General features: G+C 37.8%; 1 protein-coding gene across 1 annotated transcript in view; it reads left to right on the top strand.

The window, feature by feature from the left end:
• adamts3 (ADAM metallopeptidase with thrombospondin type 1 motif, 3) overlaps positions 1 to 24987 on the top strand; it is a 114315-nt gene extending 89328 nt beyond the window's left edge. Inside the window, exons 14-22 of the mRNA XM_077522762.1 lie at positions 477 to 610; positions 1905 to 2028; positions 7629 to 7709; positions 9664 to 9827; positions 14184 to 14340; positions 14454 to 14586; positions 18277 to 18484; positions 20146 to 20263; positions 21655 to 24987. Of these exons, the coding sequence (XP_077378888.1) occupies positions 477 to 610; positions 1905 to 2028; positions 7629 to 7709; positions 9664 to 9827; positions 14184 to 14340; positions 14454 to 14586; positions 18277 to 18484; positions 20146 to 20263; positions 21655 to 22274 (1739 nt within the window). The 3' untranslated portion in view covers positions 22275 to 24987. The remainder of the gene's footprint in view (positions 1 to 476; positions 611 to 1904; positions 2029 to 7628; positions 7710 to 9663; positions 9828 to 14183; positions 14341 to 14453; positions 14587 to 18276; positions 18485 to 20145; positions 20264 to 21654) is intronic.
• The last annotated feature ends 266 nt before the right edge of the window (positions 24988 to 25253 follow it).

Consider the following 25253-nt stretch of genomic DNA (forward strand, 5'->3'; position numbering starts at 1 on the left):
CTCTAATGAGATTATTTTCTTAACATTCAACAATGACAATATCCACCTTGCACAATAGAAATAAACAGATTGACTATAAATAATCAATAGCATGATGTTTTTTTCCCGTCAATATGCTCAGTCATGCTCAGTCAATGTTGACAACTACTGTGATTATTCCTTCCTAGTGATTCATGCCATTCTCCATCTTGCACAATAGAAATAAAAGGGTCAACTAGAAATAAACCAAAGCACAATGACAGGCTTTGGTCACACACAGGAAATGACAACATGTGATTGTTCCTTGCAAGTTGTTAACAATTACCACCATCTTGCACAATAGAATCAAGCACCATTTTGAAATCACGCACAGTAGAAATTGTGTAAAGGTTAAATTTAGTTTAGATTAGTTTTGGTCATAACAATCAATAAGTAAAAAAAGAAAAACCAATTTAAAGCCACAATTAATCGTGATGCCCTCAATGGTTGCATTGTAGCGAACAAGCGATGCCACCTGTACTGCCAGTCCAAGGAAACGGGCGACGTGGCGTACATGAAGCAGCTGGTGCACGACGGGACGCGATGCTCTTACAAGGACGCCTACAGTGTCTGCATTCGCGGGGAGTGTGTGGTAAGGCGACATTACATTCATTGTGGAGGAGATCATACGGCAAACTGGGATATCGGGTCTTTTGTACCAATGTGGGACAATACTCGGGGGCGAACAATGAGGATGGGTTTTTTTTTTTTTTTTTTTTTTTTTTTTTTTAGTACAATTTTAGTACAATTAGTAGAATAATATCCTGATTACTATGACGTGAAGTTTGTAAATTGAAATTTTTGCAACTTTCCAATTAAAAGAAAAAAAAACTGATTACTGATTAATCAGCTAATTAATTTAATTTAAAAAAAAATCTGTTGACTAAAATAACTTCTTTTTTGGTGCCTGAATGTTGACAAAAATAAAAATAAAGATATGAATTACAGGCAGAATGTTTCAATGTTTTACAATACTTTGTCCTTCAATATTTGTTGAACTTTACGGCAGTGAGGAAAAAAAAATGTCATGTAAAAATGTATAATAAATATGTTGAGAGAGAGCAAGAGTAATAGATATAACACAAAGTAGTAATAAAGTACTGTAAAAAAAACAAAAACAACAACAATGTCTGTGTTTACAGTAAACAAATCCCATTTTTCCAACTAAAAAAATTTATTCATCATCTCATAATATATGGGAATAAGAATGCCAAAAGATGACATTAAAAAGCTGGACGACAGAGGATGATGTTTTATAATTTCAACAAACTTGGCTGTGCTGGAATACTTCCTGTTTTGTTCTTCTTCTTCCAAACTTAGAATATCAAACTGAATAAGTGAATAAGTGTACCTCCATCTTGTGGTCAGCAGTGGAATTACATGCAATACAATCGAGAGTTACACCAAAACTTGCGTTATTTAGGGATACTTGACTCATTGAGCCATTTTCAGGGTTAAAAAGTGAATATTTTGTCGATAATTAATGTGGTAACTTCATTATTTTTCATGTACAATTAATATCTTTAAAAAGTAATTTTTCAACTTGCTGTCGACTGATGATGACATCACCTGTGCTGAGGATGTAGATAACGACCAATCATGGCTCAGTTTGCTGACCAACCCCAGAAAACAGGTGAGGATTAGTCGACAGCAAATAGAAAAATTATTTTTTACAGGTATTAATTGTACATAAAAAATAATGAAGTTACCACATTACTTATAGACGAAATATTAACTTTTTACTGCTGAAAATGGCTCAATACGTTAAGTATTCCTTTAACCTTTAAAAAAATAAATAAAATAAACACACACCCAAATATCACTAATATCTTTCAATAATGAGGCTGGAGGTTTTCTAATCTCTCCGGACTTCTTTGGCGCTTCAGAAAGTCGGCTGTGACCGAGAAATCGGCTCCAACAAAATGGAAGACAAGTGCGGCGTCTGCGGCGGCGACAACTCCCACTGCCGCACCGTCAAAGGAAGCTTCACCCGGACCCCCAAGAAAGCTGGTAAGCCATCGAAGGGGATGGTATTAAGTTCATCAATGCATATAAAATGAGATGACCGAATCACCTTCCTTTTTCTCCATTCTGTGTCTGACAGACGTTTTCAAAGGGTTTGTTTCTTATTTCCGTTTGAATTCATTCCGAACTTCATTTGTTTACGAAATGTCATGAACCGGTACATTGACAGCCGATAAAAACCAACCGACGCAGCTGTCAAAGTCGTCAGGAATAAGAACCTTATTAATTATTGAAGGAATAATTAAGTCCCACTCCCTTATTCTTTTTTTTTTTTTAATGCAAAATACCATTATGCATTGACTTTATGCCTTGGTTTTAATTGAAGTGCCTTCTCTCAGGTTATCTCCCCTCGCCAGACACACAATGTGACACCCGCGACTGAGGGCATGTGTTTTCAAAAAAATATAATATAAATAATTCAAAACATACCTACATTCAGTTGGTGGAGTTTTAGCTCCCTCATGTCAAGCTCAGTGTACAACATTAAGCTTTTCTCTTCTGATCGGTTAGATCATGAATGTTGAATGAAACGTTTTTCAGTAATATCATTCCACATTGTTACATATCATCCCACATCCATCTTTTCATACCATACCAATAACATTCAACATCGTTCTATCTTTCAATAACATGTTTCAGTATTTTCACCAAAATCTTTCCACATCGTCACATTCAATATTATTCCGTTTATTTCAATATCATTCCATTTCATTCACCATCATGCCACATTTTTCTCCAACATATTGCACATTTTTTAGCAATATAATTTCACATCATTACGTATCTTTAAATATTCCATATCATTCAACACTTTTCACCAAACATATTGCACATTTTTCACCAAAATCATTCCACATTAATCTGTCTCATTCAGTATTATTCCATATCTTTCAATATCCTTCCATGTCATCCATGTCATTCATTATCATGCCACCTTGTGACAAACATATTGCAATCCATATTATTCAACACTTTTCATCAACATAGTGTTCACCAAAGTCAAATCATTCCATCACATTCATTATCATTCCATATCACTCAATGTCATGCCACATTTTTCACCATCATATTGCACATTTTCCAGAAATATGATCCCACGTCATTACATATTCATTGCATATCTCAATATCATTTAGAATTTTTCCTCAACTTGTTGCACATTTTTCACCAAGATCATTCCACATCATTACATATCATTCCGTTTCTTTCCATTTCAATCAATATCAAACCATATCATCAACCATTTTTTTACATTGCATTATACATTTTTCAGCAATATCATTCCCTATCATTCCACATGATTCTGTATTTTATTTTATAATGCAGCATTCACATACAATTTCTCCCACAATTGCATATTCTAGTGATCAGGACAACCACTACCTTGCACAATACAATAACTAAACAGGAAATAATCCACAGAGTCAAACAAGTAGTCTGCAGGAAGCGCCCAATAGAAATAAACAACACAAAATGACCCCCAAAGTCAGAAAAGTTGCAATATTCGAATGTTGTACACTCTGAAATGATGGCACGCTATTAATACCATTGGCACAAAAACCACCTAAGCAGCCTTAAGATGGCAGCTTCATCAAAACAGCGCCGGTTCTTTTCTTTTCTCGTGGTGACGAAGTGACAACTTTTGTGACCGTCCTAACATCATCGAACATCTTTTAACAGGGAAAGCGTTAAGCAAGAGAGCCCAAAAAGAAAGCCATTTGTTGGAAAACACACTCTGCAAGTATCCATCCATAGAGCTAGCGCAGACCGCTAACACCTGGCTTTTCTTTTTTTTCACTACTTGCCGCTGCTCGTGATCCATGTAGGCTTGTGATCAATACATGTTTGTTCATGTGATTATTTCCACAGCCACACTAACTTCAGCCTCCTTGTGTGTGTTTGTGCGCAACATCCCGTAGAAATCCCTGCAAACTTTTATTACAGGCTAGTGTGATGGTCAACTAATTACAGTGGAATCTCCAAAGTTGTAATGCTAAATGTATGATTATCTTGGGTTCTAATATCCGATAAATACGACAAGTTGATGGCAAAGCACTACTTTTATCAAATTGAAGCTCCTTCGCTTTCTTCGACATTGTTCCTTGGTACAAACATGCCACAAGATGACCCTTAACTCATTAATTTGCAGCCATTTTCACTCCCGGCTGTTTTACTAGATTTTGACTGATTTTGCAAGGCCCACAGAATATTTTGTTCTTTTGCTGTAAAAACATGGAACCTCACCAAAAGAAAGATTAGTCTTTTTTTCCATCAGGAAAAAAAAGGATATTTCTATGTGTTTCCGTTTTGCAGCACTTTAGAATATACGTAAGTTTCATCATTATTCACAAATTGTGGGGTTTTCAACATGGCCCTGGTTGATCTCTTATACTCTGCTGCCACCTGCTGGTCGTTTTTGTAGTTACTACCGTTTTTGTCACCCGTTGACTTCAGTTGAAAGGCTGTATCAAAGGTTCTGTATGCTCTAGCATAAAAAAAAAAAAAACGTATAAATATGTCTTTGGGACACTTAAAACATTTAAAATAGAACGTATTTATACTATTTTGGGAGCAAATGAGTTTTAAGTAGGTATTTCTACCGCTTTTTTTTCTGACCGATACCAGTACGAGTATTCACTCTTTGAGTACTCACCGAGTACCGATACCTCTAGTACTTTTGATGAAAATAATGATTTGCATCGACTAATGCTGAGAAGGTACTCGATGTCAGGTGTCGGTGACTGGTATCGGCAGCCTCCATGAGTACCTGATACCTTACTAAAAGGCTTTTATTGTGCCGTTAGCGATAGCTGGTATCTCTACTCGCCCATCCCTACCACTAAGTAGGGATGTAACGATAAGGACAATATCGTGATATCGTGATATTAAAACTGCCACAATATTGTCATCGTCATGTTCACAATATTTAAAAGGAACACATATGTTAAAAAAGTTAGGTCGATTTCCATTTGTGCAGTTCTAGCACCCTCTAGTGGCTATTTTATTAGTACAATGTAATTTTCATTAGGGATGTTTTGGCCTTCTATGTTCAAAATCTATGCTAATTGTCAGATGAAGGTGAACGTAATTTGCTTGTGAAGCGATCAATGTGTGCTTGCATTAGCAAGTAAGTGCCTCAATATTGTTATTAGAGATTGTAGGTGGTTTATATGCATTGCTGTTATGTACAAAAGGACAATATTGTGCTTTTTTAGTTTGAGCTCTTTTTTTTTTTTTTTTTTTTTTTACAATATTGTGATCCGCCAACCCCTCCACAATATCTTGATAATTATCATATCGTGCCCTTCATATTGTGATAATATCGTATCGTGATGTTTGGATATTGTTACATCCCTACCACTAAGAGCCACTTTTGTCTAAATGAAGCTCCTCAATTCAGTCCAACATGGTTCCTTTACACAAAGATGCCACAAGGTGGCGCCAAATCCAAAACAATCCAAACCAAAAGAAGTGCATTTTTGCCACCCTACAATTTTTAACGCAAACCAACAACTTTGATGGTTCCACTGTAATTGAATGTGAAGAGGATTCACCCTGGATGCTTTTTTTTTTTTTTTTTTTAATGAAACTCACCTCACAAGTGCCGCCCCTGCAGCTGCCGCATCCAAAGTTAGATTGCAGGCGGCGTTGTCCCCGCAGCCGCGCCACCTGTCCTAACCTTGCCCAAGCCGGCTGCATCCGTAATAAGCTCGCGCGGCTCCCACCCCCGGGGGCTCTCGCGCCCTGCCGGCCCCCAAACGACTTCCCTCCTCATCCAGTGTGAAGTCCCACCCGCTGCGCTGATCTGATCCGATGCGATGCAGCCGCAAACAAACTAACAGCTTTTGTTTCGTTCCAAAAGGGAAAAGCAGAGGAGCCTTCTCGTTGCCCAAAGGAGCTCGCAATGTCTTTTTAAATGAGAGCCAGGAGTTTAGAAATGTCATGGGTGAGTCACGGGAAGGTTTGTGAGCGTTGGACATCCCTGCCAGACTTTGCTGCCCACTAGTCTACTAAAACGGGTTTGTTGTTTTTGGTTTTCATTGGCACAGCAATTGAATATTAAACGAAGACTTCTGCCATGGCTAAAATATTTTTCGCCTCCAAATTTTGTGAAGCATCAGTTCACGCATCAGTACATTTAACTACATGAATGAACCCTAATCTGACCAAGCCAGTACAAATTTCATCAAGTAAAATCAATGCGTTCTTGCTTTTTTAACATTTAATATTTTGAGTTTTATTCAGTTAAATTTATCAGTCAGGCCTTTTTCCACCAACGAGCCCAGGAACTTTGAGTTCTGGGTAAAGGGAGTTCTTGGTGGTAAACGTTCCACAGGGAATTTATGATTTGTGTTTCCACAGCATCTTGCAGTTCTCGGTAATTAATTCAAATGACTTTGATTGAGTCCAGCCGATGTAAAAACAACGCCCCCAAATTTGACCAATCAGCTTTGGTCATTGCAGCCTGCACCCTCAAAGTTCGTGCCTGGCTCAGCAAGACCCCGCTGCCGAGATAGTACTTGGACGTCCCTTGGGGAATTTAATTACCCTGGTAATTGTTGTTGGTGGAAAAACGCGCGAACTGAATTTTACCAAGTTAAACTGAAAAGTTCTCCAAAAGATCCGGCGGTGGAAAAACGCCTATTATTGATCTTTTGACTACACTGCAGACCCTTTGTGCATGAGATTAAATCCTTCCTTAAGGAAAGACTTGAACAAAATAGAAAGCCCAGAAAATGTCAAATGTTAAATATTAAGTTAAAATGTATGAATTAAAAAAAATTTTTTTTTTTTTAAAACACAACAAGCAAAAAAACTAACTACAAAAAAGTACGGTCATATTTTCATTTTGTTGAATATGAACTTAACGTATTATATAAGGGTGCAAACAGAAAATGCAATTGTTACATTTTAAAATGTACCATCCTTGAACTGTATCAGACCCCGTGTATCCAAATACATATCCAATAGTCTTTGATTAGATATGCACACCAGTTTCTTCACCTGTTTCTTTGAATTTTATTAACTTGAATAGTTTGGGCTTTTGGAGAGATTTTACATGTTAGTACATACTAATAAACAAGACAAAATTCATACCACATTGAATCGAATGGTAATTTCACTAAATCGAAACAAAACAAAAATGTGCGTTTCCAGTCATCTTTCATGATATCGCATGTAGACGACGAGCACAGATCTTTTCAAAGAAGTGGAATTAAAATGTTCACCTTGCACAATAGAAATAAACAAAACCACTCAAAAATAACCCACAATCAAAAAGGTTTAACAAAGAACGGGCCGATATTTCCGAGCTCGTCTCGATCCAAATGAATTTTCAAAACATCTTTACACATTGATTTTGCCAAACAAACAAAATTGCCTTGGCAGAGGTAACAAAAGCACAAATTGCAAGCATCCTGTATGTGTCAATGAAAACCACTTTTATTAAGTCCTCCTCCTCTTCCTCGGGCTGCTTTGTAGAGCAAAGCATGCGGGATGTCCACCCCCTGCAAACGCGTCGTCGCTTCTTGCTCATCTGTCTGTATTTCTCTTTTTGTTTCTTCCCTTTCCCGCTGACGCCAAAGGCTACCTTAAGATGTTTCTCGTTCCTCCTGGAGCTAGACATGTGATCATCCAAGAACATGAGGCCTCCCCTCAAATTCTTGGTAAGTGTGACGTCGCTACGCAACCGGGCGGTGAATGGCCGTCCTCTTGCTTACTTCCGATGCCAGGCTAATCGGGACATGTGTAGAAATGAAAAACATTCATACATTTTGCATGAAGGCTTGCATCATTTATTTATGCGCACTCTACTGTACATGCATTATGGATCATTAATGCAATTAAAGACGCTCTGGGGCTTGCACGGGATTGAATTGTCACGGACACAAACATTCAGCAATCTGTATTTGTGTTGAGTAGCAGGCTGAACAATTAATCAAATTCACATCTACATCGCAACGGCTTAGAATGCAATTTTTCAAACCGCAATCATTGATTGCAATACAGATTTATTTATTTATTGCCTTTGTTAAAAAAAAACAAAAAAAACATGTTTGGGAGTTTGGTTTGTGGCTTAGGTTCTGGTTTGGTGTTTGGGGGTTTTGTTTTTCAGGATTGTATTTAGAAATCAAGGGTTAGGTTAGGTTAGGTTAGGTTAGGTTATGGAAGAGGGTTTAAGGGTTAGGATTTGGTGAATACAGGGGTTGTGGAATGTTTGTTGCATGCTTTGAATGGTGAAACATTATTTTGCATGTATAATCCTAAATGAAATGTCTTGGAGATGGAACAGCAAATGCCTAAAAAAATTAATTTGCTGTCCTGTCAGTCCAGGCGTTTGTGTTTTTGTAGTCCCAAATTGCACATTAGCCTGGTGGGAGAGGGAGTCTTCTGATTTGATTGTTGGCAAGTCAAAACATCCTTGGCATCTTGTCACTTACTTCCAGGCAGGGGAGTGATGAAAGGATGCATGTGCCCGTGTGCCATCACAATTGTTGTGACTTCCAGGGAAAATTATCTTGATTAAAATCCGCCGCAGCAGATGATTGTTTCTGCGACAGTTTTGTTTTTCTATCAGCTGCGGAAATATCAAATCACGAGTTAGCGAAGCCTTGAAGGGGGCATTACCTTCGACATTGACGAACACTACCAGACTCACATGTTGCTTTATCGCAATATTTACGCTTGGGCTTTGAGGCATGTCAACTGATCCCGTTCTTTTCGAGACGTTTGGTACTGTTGAAGTAGTCCAGACTGGTCTTGCTCTGGACTTGGGCTGGAAATACACTGCAGATCCAAATCCGGATCCGTTTCACTCTAGTTGTAAGTTGCTATTTACCAAGAGATGGCTGACATTGTTGCTTAACTCACTCGCTTAATTCACTCCCAGCCATTTTCACAGAAGCAGTCCCGTTCGCTCCCGGCTGTTTTACTGGATTTTGACTGATTTTGCAAGGCCCAAAGAATATTGGGTTCTATTGCTATAAAAGCTTGGAACCTATCAAAAGAAAGATTAAAGTCTCGTATTTCATCAGGAGAAAAAAGTATGTTTCTATCTGTTTCCGTTTTGCAGCAATTAGCATTAGAAGAGAGCTAAGTTTCATCAGTTTTCACAAATCTATTTAAAATTGTAATATTTAAAAGTAATTTAGCTTTTTTTCTACATGGCTCTGGTTGATCTCCTTTGCTCTGCTGCCACCAGCTGGCCGTTTGTGTAATAACTACCATTTCTGCAACCGTTCTTTGCAGTTGAGAGGCTGCATCAAAGCCTTCTGTATGCTCTAACATTAAAAAACAACAACAACAACAACATAGAAATACGTCTTTGGGACACTGAAAACATAAAAAAAAAAAAAAAGTATTTACACCTTATTGGGAGCAAATTAGTTAAGAAGTGAGAAGTCTTGTGTGGCTCCCAAGTTGCGCTGATGAAAAATTGATGGCTTGTGCATCATCGGATGTACCATTGGCCTTTCATGGAGTGTAAATCCAGCCTTGGTGTCTGTTTAAAGGTTCAACATTCTAGCGTTGTTCTCTCCATAGCATAGCACTGGAGTCATCTGAAATGATTGATTTGTGGATCTATTTTTCCGTTGCTTAATAACAAACGGCCGATTGCAGCAATCAAGAACCAGGCCACGGGCCACTACATTCTCAATGGCAAAGGGGAAGAGGTCAAGTCCAGGAGCTTCATCGATATGGGGGTGGAGTGGCACTACAGCGTGGAGGAAGATGTGGAAACGCTACACACTGACGGACCCTTGCACGACCCTGTGGTGGTTCTGGTAAGGAGGAATCCATTTATTACATCTAGATGCAATAGGGGATGGTGAGGAAAATCTTCAGTTGATCTCACTTGATGTGGCTTCTTGAGATTTTTTTGTCTGCCATCATGTTCCACCCATGCACAAAGAGACAATAAAAGCAAACATTTCACCCATCTGTCTAATGTTCGAAATTCCTAATTGGTATCCATCAGGCCCTGGGAATTGCCCAAAATAGTTCAAACCAAAATGGCGGTACTTCTTATGTGTTTTTGGGCGTAGCTTCTTGGGACAGTTTTGTGCGTCTACATTAGTGTTAATTTCATCAACAAAAATTAAACAAAAATAATTTTGTCAACACACATTTTTCACCGATTCATGAACAATAATCGGACTAAATCATTGTGCATTTTCGTCAAGTAATGAAGACGAGACGAAAATGTACTTACACTTAAAAACTGAACTAAAATCTGGACATTTTAGTTCATGAACAGAAACATGACAAAAATGATGTGAATTTGTAAAGTCTTGTCTCTGCTATGTGTCATGTGACACATAGTGCCACTGCACACCCCCTTTCAAATCTGCAGCAACAACGAGGGCAACATGCAGAAACATGGGACAGACAGGAATAGGATTTACGATGAAAATAAAAAAAAAAAGAAAGTAAATTATGGTTATAACATAATGGTGGTTCGTCATGTGTTTTTGGGCATAGTTTCTTGAGACATTTTTGTGCGTGTACGCCTCGACACATGCTAGAAATGCCTACCAAATTTCATGTTGCTGAGTAAAACTGAATTTGATCGCTGAATTTTCAAAACGCAACACAAGTGGAGGTTTGATCAGTCATCAGCTGTGTCGCTTCGCCCAATCGTTTACGACTGAAATTTCATGTTGCCGATCTGAAAAGCCCAGTGACTCTCAATAGGCAGCCTTCCATCTGTGGCCTCGAATTAAGGTCTTTTCACACTGCACTCAGCACAGTAGTGCGCCATTGACCAACCCATTCATTGTGTTCATGCTGCCCCTGCGCAACCGTTCAAGGTCGGCACCTCAAAAAAGCACCTTGCATGTTTTCCGGATGTGTCAGCATGGGAGACATGCACAGGAAAGCCTGTTACTCGCTTCCCTGCTGCGAGTGCATGTTTGAACTTTCATTTTCCAAGCTACACATATTGTTAACACTTTTTCCAGCTGTAGGAGCCTATATTAATACAAAAATGATGTGTTCAAAGTTCACTGATAAAAGCAAAGTGGATGGTGAAAATCGGCAATTCAAAGAAGAATATGATTGAAAGGGCGACCGGGGCATCGAGCCACCTCATCTAGCTCCTCTCGATACAGAGGAGCCAAGAGACATTTCTTGAAAATTCAGAGGTAAGAAAAAAAAATGCAGTGAAACCGTCACATCAAGCAGGATTCTTGTCACGTCGATAACACAACAACAAAAAGCAGCAGAGCGCTCACCTGGAGTGTCCTGGATTTCCAGTAAGCATGAGACGCCGTTCTCAGATGCAGAAAGAATATAAGAACGCATGACTGAAGTGATGAGCCCAAATGTTGGCGGATTGTTCTTCTTTTCTACATCCCCTTCTCAATTGCGTTGACATATTTATTTTAATTGTATGTCAAAATGGAAATGACATGAAGAGGCGGAGTTTGAGGGCGGGGCATAAATTTATAGTCATCCAAGGGGAGTTCTTCTCATCTTCAATTGGACTTTTACTTGGTTGACTACAAACATGGTCTTTTATTTGTGAGCATCCATTTTTCCATCACGTCAACGCTAATTTTAGAGTCGTACTTTTCAATAAGCAATCAAGACGATGATGAAGCGCAATTTCCTTGTCGAAATGACACGGATCGCTCCATGGAAATTGTTCTATTAAAGTCTTGAAATCTGCCGTTTGCCAAACATGTCACATACTTGCAAAGTCCACTTGATAACTCACATAACTGTACTGCATATACAACTTTGAGACATTTTTATTTATTTATTTTTTTTTTTTTATGGCACTGTCAGGGTATTACATGGAAGTCAAACTTTGTTGCTGTGCAACAAAAAAATGTTTCACAATTAAGTGCTTCAAATGTGATAGCTGACAAATCCTCTATTTAAAGGACCCCTGCAAATGTCAAAAATAATCTGAAAATGTTGCTTCAAAATAAAATCTTTACCGGCATGGAGCCTTAAGACTTTTTTTTCTTCATCTACTCATAATAAACTAGCAAATGACATGTTGCCAAGTGAGACTGGCTTCAATGTTTAATGGATGTTTTATATCCGGATCAGCAAAGCTGCATCAGACTTTCTAATATGGGTCCCAGTACAGACCCTTGTGGGACCCCACAGGAGCAGTGCATGACCGCTGTATAATGTAAGATATTCACAGGTATAATGTGACAGCTAATACAGTCTAGTTGAATATATTAGTTGTACTGTATTGCAGTGTTTCCCAACCTTGTCGAGATAATTATGAGCCATGACTGTTGTATGAATGGCAATAGCAACGACCTCTCGCAACAAACTAGTATGCCACAGCCCTCTGATAGAAAGTCACTGCTGCATTCCATATAGACGGTGCGGCAATTCAAGGTCAATAACGGTTGAAATCCCATCAGGAAGTCAAGCCTCTCGAAGGTGGAGTGTCAATATGGCCACCATAGAGTGGCCGTCAATTGCGGCAAATATCTCAAGTGTCCTTTTACTATGTATACTTGGCACTTGACAACTCAGCAACATGGAACGTGGGGGTTGGGCATGCTTATCAAAAGGTTATAAACCCACAAAAAACTGTATAACACTGTCCCTGAAGTCAGTCTCCCTTAACTCATTCACTCCCAGCAGCCATTTTCACAGAAGCAACCCCCGTCGCTACCGGCTGTTTTACTGGATTTTACTCATTTTGCAAGGCCCACAGAATATTGTGTTCTCTTGCTATAAAAACCTGGAACCTACCAAAAGAAAGATTAAAGTTTCTTCTTTCATCAGGGGAAAAAAAATATATATATATATATATATATATATATATATATATATATATATATATATATATATATATCTTTTTCCGTTATGCAGCAATTAGCATTAGAATATAGCTTCCTTAAGTTTCCTCATTATTCACAAATCTGCTTAGAATTGTGGGGAAACAACTTGTTTTCATAATGATACTGGTTGATCTCTCATACTCTGCTCCCACCTGCTGGCCGTTTGTCTAATAATTACCATTTCTTCAACCGTTCTTTGCAGTTGAGAGGCTGCTGCATCAAAGCTTTCTGTATGTTCCAGCATTAAAAAACAAACAAACAAACGTATAAATATGTGTTTGGGTACTTAAAACATTTAAAATAGAACGTATTTATACGTTTTTGAGAGCAAATGAGTTAAGAACTTGACATTTGGTAGACATGATTTGCAGAAGTAAAAGTCACACAAAAAAAGTCTCAAAAATTCATGCCTGGACAGACACAGGTAGTCGGCTATTTTGATTTCAGGTGGCCATTTTAACCCACCAAAATGTTCTGTAGTAGTACTACAGAACATTTTCAAAAATTTGCCACGGAAGGCAGTCTCACTTTGGTAGACAATGACAATCGTAGGTTGACTGACCAAAAAAAATAAAAAATAGTCTCAAGGACCAATGCCTGAAAAAGCAAAGAAAACTTATTTCAGTTTGAAGCAGACATTTTGGAGTCAGTTTGGTCGTTTCTTTTAAAAGACCAACTTGTCCTGGATTTTATTTTTTTATTTTTTATTTTTTCATGTAATTCCAGAAGCTCCAGAAGGTCATATCTTGACTAAACCATGATGTGAAACGATGTTAGCGCCCCCAATTGATAGAAATGTACAGATGCAATAAAAAGATGTCATATTTTGCTTCCGGCCTTCGCTGTTATGTTTGCTATTGAAATTCATTTCAATTTGTCTCACAAATTCAAAAGACGAGTCCTTTGATGGCCCAAATAGCGCTTTTAAAAGGCACATTTGTTTGAAATAAAAAAGTATTTCTTGTCAATTGTCAAAGTACAAAAAGATATGGTTTGATAGGATTATGAATGCAAGAGACTTAATTGCAGTCGTTAGCTGGGCACTTTTTTATTGTAATGTGACAAAAAGAGCTGGCGGTGGAAAAAATTGCAATTTTCACCTTCAAAAGGCATTTTTATTACATGCCTACTCGATTATGGGAAATCAAGCCATTAGTTAATTTCTGTGGGTGCAAAATATGATTGCTTGAGTACAAAGTAAAGATCCAGTGACCATTACTCACAATCGACTTCAAAACTGGATCTCATCAGTCTCTGAACCCTATTTCTGATGATTTTCAAGCAACATACTGTACTAAAATGGCGCCTCCTCTTCCTGTCTGCCAGATCATACCCAAGGACAATGAAACGCGCTCCACTCTGATGTACAAGTACATCATCCACGAAGACTCGGTGCCCGTCAACAACAACAACGTCATCCAGGAGGACACGTACGAGTGGGCCCTCAAGAGCTGGTCTCCTTGCTCCAAGCCCTGCGCCGGGGGTAAACGACTCGTTAGCGTCCTTCCAAAAAAAGACAATACGACAGTGTCATTCGCTTGCACGTCGCATCCGTATGTTAAATCATGAGTTTGCCGTTTGTCTTCATTACTTCAGGTTACCAGTACACCAAGTATGGTTGTCGGAAGAAAGGCGACACCAGGATGGTCCACAGGGGCTACTGTGACGTCGGCAAGAAGCCCAAACCAATACGACGCATGTGCAACCTGCAGGACTGCACGCAACCCCAGTGAGTGCCCACACGTACTGTACATGAACCTTCCATGAAGTTTTTTTTTTTTTTTTTTTTTTTTTTGGGGGGGGGGGGGGGGGTGAGATCATATTGACAGATTAATTAAGTAATTAATTACACGTCTAGAAAGCTCGCAACAAGGCCGTTAACTCATCCATTGACGGCTATAGACGTCAATGGCACTGAATGAGTTAATTTGAGATATGACTTTGTATGGTTTGTATTAGGGATGTAACTAAACATCACAATACTATATTATTATTATTATTATTATTATTATTATTATTATTATTATTATTATTATTATTATCACGATATGCAGGTCACGATACAATATTTATCACGATATTGTGGAGAGGTTGGCAATAACAAAACGTCACAATATTGTAAAAAAAAAACATGAGCTCAGACAACAAGCACAATATTGTGTTTTTGTACATTGCAGCAATGAAAAATCTAAAAATATTCTAAATATATATTTTTTGTTTTTCTTCACTCACTCATTCACACACGTAAGCTTCTGTGAGTGAGTGAGTGAGTGAGTGAGTGAGTGAGTGAGTGAGTGAGTGAGTGAGTGAGTGAGTGAGGGAGTGAAAAAAAAAATAATAATAATCCGTGCGTGCTTTTAAATTGCCGCGGGAGTGACGTCACGCAGCTGACACGTTCGCCCGGCCCCGTTTGCGACCCCCACCCCCCCCCGCTCTGCGATTGGCTGGAGGGGTGTAAACACTGTCTTTCCACAGAAACGTCCCGCTGTTTACAAAACAAACACAAAATGGCAAAATACAGGCTGGGGAGGTGGGGGTTTAGGACGAAATCACCACCAAAGATTCACATAAACACAGATGTGTAGACTGAGAGAAAGTTAAAGTGTGTACATCCTGTATTTAAAAAGTGCATTTGAATCCGGCAGACAGCCCCTTTAAGTTTTATTAAAGATTGTAGGTGGTTTATAGGCATTTCTGTTATGGACAAAATCACAATATTGTGTGTGTTATAAGGTCTTTTTTTTTTTTTTTTTTTTTTTTACAATATTGTGTGTGTCCTTTTTTTTTTTTGCATCTCCAACCTCCCCCACAGCATCATGATAATTATCGTACCATGACCTTCATATCGTGATAATATCCTATCATGATGTTTGGATATATTATATCCCTAATAACATTGCTGAAGTATTTAAAAAAACAAAACAAAACTGTGTTGTAATATGTCACATTTTGCAGACTTTAGTGATTAAGTGTTTTTTTTGTGTGTGTTTTTTCCCCCCCCTTCATGCTGTGTTTATGTACCCAGCGGCCACGGTAGATCCGTTTCTGGGGCCATGAGTCAGAGATTGTATTTTTTCCACGCTTGTCCAGTTCAGTCGATCAGTAAAAGGAGCATAAAAGTTGCTCATGCAGTGATTTTCAACAAGAACAGTCCACAACTTTTGATGAAAACCCCACTTTTAAGCAGACACGTGTTAAATAAGACATACTTACATTGATTTCAAATGAAGGGGCTGTCTTCCAGCTTCTTTTAGAAAATAAATAAATCAAATATGAGCATTCAGCCAATTTGCACCAGCAGTCCGTCTATTATGTTTTTGGCCCAGCGTGAATTACTGAAAACGCGAGATGCTGAAAAGATTTCCCCGGACGGACTCTTGAGTTGATCATGATTGTTTGTAAAAATGATGCTGGGGAGCTTTTGTTTCAAGTGCCGCCGTGTTGAATGTTCCAAGCATCAGATAACATGGTAGTAGTTGCCATAGGAACAGTAGTAACAATCGTAATTGTAGTAGGGGTCAGGGGCAAGGCAAGTTTATTTGTATAGCACATCATACACAAGGCAACTCAAGACAGAAAGTAAAACAGTCGTTAACAGCAGTCAGAAGCAAAGAAGAGAAAAGAAAAAGTAGGTTACAAAATTTACTAAAAGAGCATACATTGATAATGTTAAAACAACAAACGTTAAAAACATTTAGTCTAAGGAATTAAAAATAAAATAAAATGAAATAATGCTGGCATTAAAATGAAAAAAAAACAATTTAAAAATGTTTAATTAAAAAAATGTTCATAGTGTTTTTTTGTTTGATTGTTTTGGTTTAGTTTTTGTACTTTTCTATTACATAAGTCTAATTTAATATTGCACCTGATTTGTCTTTGTTGGGGTTGTTCATATCTGTTATTTGTTGGATAAGATTGTTTCAGGTGAGAATGGAAAATTACAAATAAAGTGTTTTAAAAATGTTCATAGTACTAGTAGAATTAGTTGCCTTAGAAAGATCATTGTTGTGTTACTACTATTATTATTATTATTATTATTATTATTATTATTATTATTATTATGAGTAGCAGGAGTAGTAGTAATATAAATAGTAAATGTCAACATAGTTTTAGTAGCACTATTATTATTATTATTATTATTAGTTGTAGTAGTAGTAGTAGTAATAGTCACAATAGTAGTACTCATAATAAGACTGCTTTATTAGTAGTCACAGTAATAGTTTTATTAGTTGTCAAAGTACTAGTCATAGTAATATAAGTAACAGTATAGCCAAATGTCACAACAAGTGGTCATAGTCAAATTGCTAGTCGTCCTGTTAATCATAGTTCCGTAGTATTAGTCGTCAAAGTAGTATCAGTAGTATCATAAAAGTTGTCCAATAACAAAAGGAGCAGTACTGGTAGTAGTATTAGTCGTGCTAATCGTAGTTGTAGTAGTAAAGACAGCAACAACATAAGTAGTATTAGTAGTAATAGTAATCATAGCACTAGCAGTCGTATTAGTAGTGGTAGTTATACTAGTATTAGTAGTAGCTATTGTAGTTTATAGCTTAAGTAGTAGTAGTATACATAGTCGTGGCAGTCATAGTAAAAGTAATAGTAGTAGTGCCAATCATAGTCGAAGTAGTAGTCGTAGTACTCATCATAGTGATATTAGTAATAGTAGTCCTAGTTGTAGTCTGTAGTATTAAAAGTAGTCGTAGTAGTAGAAGCAGCACTTGTCGTAGTTGTATTAAATGGTGAATGGAATGCACTTATATAGATAGCTCAAAGGACTTTACTAGGGGTGTGCTAAAAAAATCGATACGCCAATATATCGTTGTGGGCCTCATTACAATACACGTATCGATACGCAGGCGTCAGAATCGATATTGCTTGTTACCTTTAAATAGGCAGTTAACGTTTGCCATTGCAGCTTGCATTGTACCTAAAAAATAAAAAACCAGCAGCGTCTTTGAAGTTAATTGCCTTCAATTAATGCAAAAATAGCTCACCAGTGATTGGACACTGTGTCTTGCTAAGAAAAATTAAAGCAGAGGAAGAATATCAACATTTATTTACTTCTAAACTTAACATGGCACGTGTCTCATGTGGGATACATATGTATCACAATACGTATCGTATCGTGGCCCCTGTATCGTGATACGTATCGTATCGTGAGGTTGGCGGCAATACCCAGCCCTAGACTTTACCACGATGACCGCTCTACCACTGAGCCATGCCACCCCCTATTAGTATTAGCAGTAATGGTTGTATTCATAGTAACCATAATAGAATAGTAATACCGGTAGTTGTAACTGTAGTACTTGCATAGTCACAGTTGTCATGGTGATATTAGTAGTGGTAGTCATGAGCAGAAATATTCGCCAAGTGGATCCAAGTTAGCGCTGAAGTCTCCTTGTTGTTTGTTTTTTTGCAGGTGGATCTCGGAGGATTGGGAGCACTGCACGCGCACGTGCGGCAGCCTGGGCTTCCAAGCGCGCACGGTGCGCTGCGTGCAGCTGCTGCACGACGCCGCCAACCGCTCCGTGCACAGCAAGTACTGCGGCGCCGAGCGGCCCGACATCCGCCGGCCCTGCAACCGCATCGCCTGCCCCTCGCACTGGAGGACGGGAGCGTGGTCCGAGGTACAACGTGTCATCGCACGGAAAGCCCATTACATATTCTACTTAACGGCATTTTTTTTTGGGGGGGGGGTAAAAGGCTGTAGCTGATACAAAGTGATGGATGAATAAATAAATACAAATTGACCATAAAACCCATTAGAGCGCTATGGCCTCTAGGGGGCGCCACATTCAATACACTTGTTTAAATTAAATTATTACTAATAATTCTTACTTTTCCAGACAAAAGAAAAGAAGAGTAAATTGAAATTAATATAAATATTCAAGATAACATTTTTTATGAAAATATTTCGTATTAATATTAAAGTGCAATAACAACATGTTAAATATATTGGCTATTTAAAATGAAACTAAAAACTAAAACTAAAAAAAGCTAAAAAAAAAAAAAAAAAAATAAAATAAAAAATTCAACAACAGTATTTGTTGTGGAAAAAAGTGAAAATATTGGGAGCTCGTCCGGGATTTGAACCCGGGACCTCTCGCACCCCGAGCGAGAATTACACCCCTTGTAGATTTTTCTCCATAAATCAGAAGAAAAACTTTGCTTGATCACTGACTAAAATCCAGATTAAATATTCCGCGATGAAAGTATGTGGACATTGACGCACGCATTGATTTTTTATTTTTTATTTTTTTTTTTTATGACTTGTTGGACACCAAATTGACTGTTACTAATGATAGCATAATAGAGAAAATATTCAATTTTAGTAAAAAAAAAAAAAAAGTATTAAAATGAACTCGAATTCCGTGTTATATTGTGGAACAAAAAAGAAAAATCAACAAACCTGGATGACTGAAAATATACACAGAAATAAAGATGCAGGAAAAAAAATATGATATATCAGACAGTTTGACCCGAGAGAAACTACTATCCATTATTTCCTTTCGGGGAAATTATTTTAAGGTTGTTCTCATCCTTCATGTCAACATTGGACATTTGTCAACAATAACTGATTAATCCATTTAATATTTGTCACTCTAATGGTGGCTAAACATGAGCCAGGACTCCTTTGCCAATTTGGCGCTGACGTGTGGCGAACAGCCAACAACTTGTAATCTTTAAAGCGCCACATTACGAAAGCTGCAAAGAAGGGCTGTCGCACTTGAAAAAATCTTTATCCACTTTAAGAGGATGAATTAGACAAACAAATTAATAAATTTATTACAAATATTGAAAGCCCACATCGAGGCCTTTAATTTGAGGTGCGACTTGACATGGTTTGTTGTACTTATTTTTTTCCCACTTTAAGTAGTGAGGTTTGCGTTTTATGTTTTTAGGATATTACATCATCATGCAAGGGCGCAATGGCGAATTAAGTACAAATGTAGATAGTCCTCTTCAAGGCCTTTAATTTGAGGTGTGACTTGACATGGTTTGTGGTACTTATTTTTTTTTCCACTTTAAGTGGTTAGGATTTCTTTTTATGTTTTTAGGTTATTACGTCATCATGCAAGGGCGCAATGGCTAATTAAGTACAAATGTAGATAGTCCTCTTCAAGGCCTTTAATTTGAGGTGTGACTTGATGTGGTTTGTTGTACAATCTAATGTATAGTACTTCACTGTGTTAGATCATCACATGAGACCATATTGGCCAATCGATGTCAAATCTGGCGAGTCCTCACGAGTGTTTGTTTTGTTTGCACCCCCCCACTTGTGGTGCAGTGCTCCGTCACCTGCGGCGAGGGCACGGAGAGGCGCCTGGTCACCTGCCGAATCGGAGACCAATGCGGCGGAGACAAGCCGGAGAACGTGCGCGTGTGCCGGCCTGGACCGTGTCACGGTGAGAATCAATCCAGCTTCGAGTTAAAGGAGCTCATTTAAACATGTCATTGTCATGTTGGTGGCACGCTGGCTGCCTTGTAACAAATACTGCAACGTCTCGGTTATTTCCATGGCAACCCTCAATCGCCTGCTATTGCAGTCGGATGAATTAGCGGACACACTCAGCCATTCTGGGACACGCTGACAGTTTGAGCAGAAACTTGTTTTTTTTGGTAGCGCTTATTCTGAGCGGGGTCACCAGTCAGCAACTGGAATCTCACGTTCCACATTGTCATCAATAAACCCAACATTGTCAATTTTTGTGTAACGTGGTTGTCAGAGTCTTTTACAAGCCTAATTTATGTGCTTTCATACACACACTGGACAATTTATCGACTTCATTGAAGGATTGTAAATGGGTTTTTGTAAACATCAAAGACAATCGAGCCTCTAATGAACCAAACTCATATTTTCAGACACAACACAAATTAGTCTCCAGTTAAATCCTCGATTACTCACTGTACGTGTTTTCAGAAACATCAAAGACACTTACGTCTCTAACATCAAAGACAATTTAGTGTTCAAATCAACCTGTGCTTATGGGAAAATCAACACGTCCATCGTACTTGTTTTGGTCAATGTCAATGAGACTTTCATGCTCAATTAAGCTAATTGATGCGTTTTTGTAAACATCAATGACCAGGAAATCACACGTTTGTAATCTTGCAAACATCAATGAATTCAGTCTTTGTTTAACTTAACATATTTTCATAAACACATTTTCAAAGACAATATAGAGGTGAATCAATGAAACATACTTCAATTTAGTGTCTTTGATGCACCTAACATACACATTTTTATCAACATCAAAGACAACTTAGCATTCTGAAGCTGACATGTTTTTGTAAACATTAAAGCTCAAGTAATGTTTAAATAAGTGTTGTTGTTGTTGTGTTTTTTGTGAACATCAACGTTTTCACTGAAACAAACGTGTTTGCATTTGTAAACAACAAAGACAGGAGGCACTACTGAATTTTGAACAAAATTTCCGTATTTTTGTAAATGTAAAAGACAATCCTCTTCACGTTTTCATAATCAAAGACAATTTAGCGATAAATGAAGCAAATATTCCTTTCTGAAACATCAAAGACAATGTTGCCTTGAACAACCTTCCTAATGTATTGTACATATTTTTTTAAGCAAAAACCATTTAGTCTTTAACTAACCTAATGTATACGTTTTTGTGAACATCAAAGACAAAATTGAGTCCTCACTAAACCGTGTGTTTGTGTAAAAAAAAATAATAATAAAAATCTCTTTAAGAAGCTGATGTCTGAATGAATAATTCACCATTGCTCTCTTTGATGTTTCTCTCGTTGCTCTCACACATTGACGCGCTTTGATTTTCAGACGAGCCCTGCCACGGAGACAAATCTATCTTCTGCCAGATGGAGGTTTTGGCCCGCTACTGCTCCATCCCGGGCTACAACAAACTCTGCTGCGACTCGTGCAGCCGGCGCGCCACCGGGGGCGCTCTCTTCTCCGAGCCCGAGGACCACGTGCGCTTCGGCTCGGCCTCCCAGCTGCTGGAGACGCTGATGGCCAACGCCACGCGCGCCGGGAAACCGCAGCACAATGGTGGCAAACGCCAACAAAATGGTGGTAAGCAGCAGCAGCAAAACAGCGGGAAACAGCAACAGCAACAAAATGGCGGGAAACAGCCACAAAACGGCGGGAAACAGCAACAAAATGGCGGGAAACAGCCACAAAATGGCGGGAAACAGCTGCAGCAACAAAACGGCGGTAAACAGCAAAAAAACAGCGGGAAACAGCCAGAAAATGGAGGCAAACCAAAGCAAAACACCGGTAAACAACAGCAAAGCGCCGGTCGAACGGGACTGGTCACCACACCCGCCCCGCCCAAGAAATCCAAAACGACGTCACCGCCTCGGAGGAACCCAAGGGACGCCGCCGCCCCCGCACTGGGTGACAGCAGGTGGCCCACCACGTACTCGCAAGTGGAGAGATGAGACTGGCGCCTTTGTTTTAAACGGGACTCCGCACACACAGCAGCTTCATCCTTCCGAGTCTTTTCACGCTAACAACAATGATGTCATCATCAAAGAGACAAACAAAGAGGTGCTGGTTCACTTTGTTTTTTGGGGTTACTGAGCTATTTAAAGGGATGTTTTGTATTTTTTATTTTTTATTTTTTTGGAGGGACAAAACGAAAACATTCAGATCACACAAAACTTCAAAGGGACTCTTTCCGGATGTCTTTGATGATTAACAACAAAAGTGCCGGCTGACGTAAAACGTAGAAATGTAGTCTATCAGGACCCTAACATACAAGTTTTATAAAACGGTCAAAGACGAAGACAATGTCATCGTTGATGAGCCAAACGTTACATATTTTCCTGAACATCAAAGACAGTTTACAACAAACGATACCAAAAAATAGAAATGCAAAGTTATATAATATAAACACAGAGATTCATACACTGGTGCTTCACCCCCCACACACACACACACACAAAATCTAAATAATAAATGATTTACACCAAACAGAGAGAAACAGGAACAAATAAAAGTTTGGCAACAGTACTAAAAAATAATTAAAAATTAATACACAACAGTAAAAACTAAATCATATAAAAATGTCACATGGAAACTCATACTAATACATACTACAAATATAATGAAAATGAAGAAAAAAATAGAAGAATATATTGTGAAAAATATAAAACTGCTTTAATGTGTCATTACGCACAATGTTATCGACATCACAGTCTATGATTCTGCTTCATGGTGCTGACATACTGCAAAGTGTTATGAAATTATTACATGACTATAATCAGTATTAACAAACTGGACTTTTTTTTTCTTTTTTTTCTTTTTTTACCTTGACAGTGTTTAACATTATGAAACTATTTTAAAATATGTTTGTTTGTTTTTACCTTTGAATATGTAGCAGCTGTAACTTTATAAAGCTACAGCCACAGCTAGCATAGCTTTAGCTTGACTCAGTGAAAAGATTTTTTCGTTACAACATAAAGCACGCCACAAACATGTCTGCCAAAACTATTCTTTCTCTTTACTCTCACATTAGCATTTTAATGTATTGCTAGCATTTTTAGTGGCTAAAAGCAGGTGCAAACGTATATGAGGCATACAGCATTTCATTGATTGACCATAAGGCAAATTAACAATTCAATTAGTCAGTTATTATTTTTTTGTTGTTGGTGGTGTTTTTTTCAAGGCAAGCAGAGTAAATGTCATCATCGGTGAAAATATTATTAATGACAACAGCAACGCACAAATAGGAACACATTTTGCCAAAACGTGTGACTCCATTTTTGTTTTTGCTCACACTTTAGCATTTATAGCAGCATGTTAGCATCCTTAACATGCTAATGGTTAACGCATTCTCGTGGAGTACGTATGGAAAAACATTTCACTAAATGACTTTGATTTGCTACGGCACAAATTAACGAGTAGTGGTTAATTGGTCAGTTTTTATTTTTGAAAAATGTGTTGTGAGTGTATTGTTCTGAACTTCTTGATCATATTTCCCATCTTTTTGGTCCGTTTGCCTTGCTACAATTTGTGTATGTACTTAAAAAAAAAAAAGACAAAGGGAAAAATAAGGTGAGCAGAAAAAGTTAAATCCTTTTTTTTCTTTTTTGTGTTTTTTTTTTTTTTTTACTTTTGTGAACGGTGCAGCCAAAGCTAGCTTAGTTTTAGCTTAGATTTAGTTTTGCCCAGTAAAAAAAAAAACTTAAAAAAAATTTTTTTTTATTACTTAAGTAACAGCAACAACAACAACAAGCACAACCTGAACACATTTCCCAAAACAGGCTGCCAGTCTTTGGCTTTACTCACATTAGCGTCTAGCTTGTTGCTAGCACCATTTTGCAAATATCTTTAGCATGCTAACATGGTCACAAATGTTTATAATTTGGATGGGCGTGTTCACTGGATTTCTTTGAATGCCAAATTATTATTTCAACTCCTGTTTGTTTCCATGCTGATGTCATCTTTCGTGAAATTCAGATTTGATACTTGAATCCACAAGATTTAAAATGTAGCGTTTCACTATTTCTGCCCCGTTTATAGCTTCACTTCACTCACTTTATTAGCATTTAGCTATATGATGTTTTTGATGGCTAAAGACAACAGGAAAACAACAACAAAACAACAACGGATTTCCTCAGAACCGCCATGCATCTGACTGCAATAAACACAAAACACAACAATGTACAACAATGTATAGTACGTGTATATAGATAGCATTGAGTGCAGACATATTTATTGAAGGGGCGGTGCTGTTTGCGCAGTACCATTTTTTTTTTTTCCAGCAACATTTTCATTTATTAGGCTAGAAATTACATTGTTTTTTGCAAACAATTAGATGTAAATATACACGCTCAATTTTGAGATGTTTGTCACCAGGCTGTCTTTTCACAGCTGTTTTTTTTTTTTTTTTTTTGTCTGTAGCAACTTACCCAACGATCGCTTGACGCTAACCGCTAGCGTAGTTAGCAGCCGAGCTCCGCGACGATGCTAGTCGCTCACGACAAAACCCCTGAGCCTCCTCCCAGTACTGTATCCGTACAACCTGTGCATTGTCATGTTTCCATTGTGCTTGTCTTGTATATTTTTGTGTAGATTCAAGTGTACACTACTACTGATGCTGTTTGTTGGAATGGTGAGCACATAGCAATAAAGGACAGGATCATCTTGTCCTTGTTCTTGCTGTTTTGACCAGATCATGTTCATTTTATATATATATATATATATATATATATATATATATATATATATATATATATATATATATATATATATATATATATATATACATACATGAATGCAAATCCATTTTAAAAACAAAACACAAAACATATTTGTTTTCATAAATAATAAATACATTATTTACGAAAATAATCAATTTTAAACGTTTTTTGGGTTTTTTTTTTTTTTTTTTTAATTTTTCACAATATCTCAAT

Source organism: Festucalex cinctus, chromosome 5, assembly GCF_051991245.1.
Source record: "Festucalex cinctus isolate MCC-2025b chromosome 5, RoL_Fcin_1.0, whole genome shotgun sequence".
Lineage (NCBI taxonomy): Eukaryota > Metazoa > Chordata > Actinopteri > Syngnathiformes > Syngnathidae > Festucalex > Festucalex cinctus.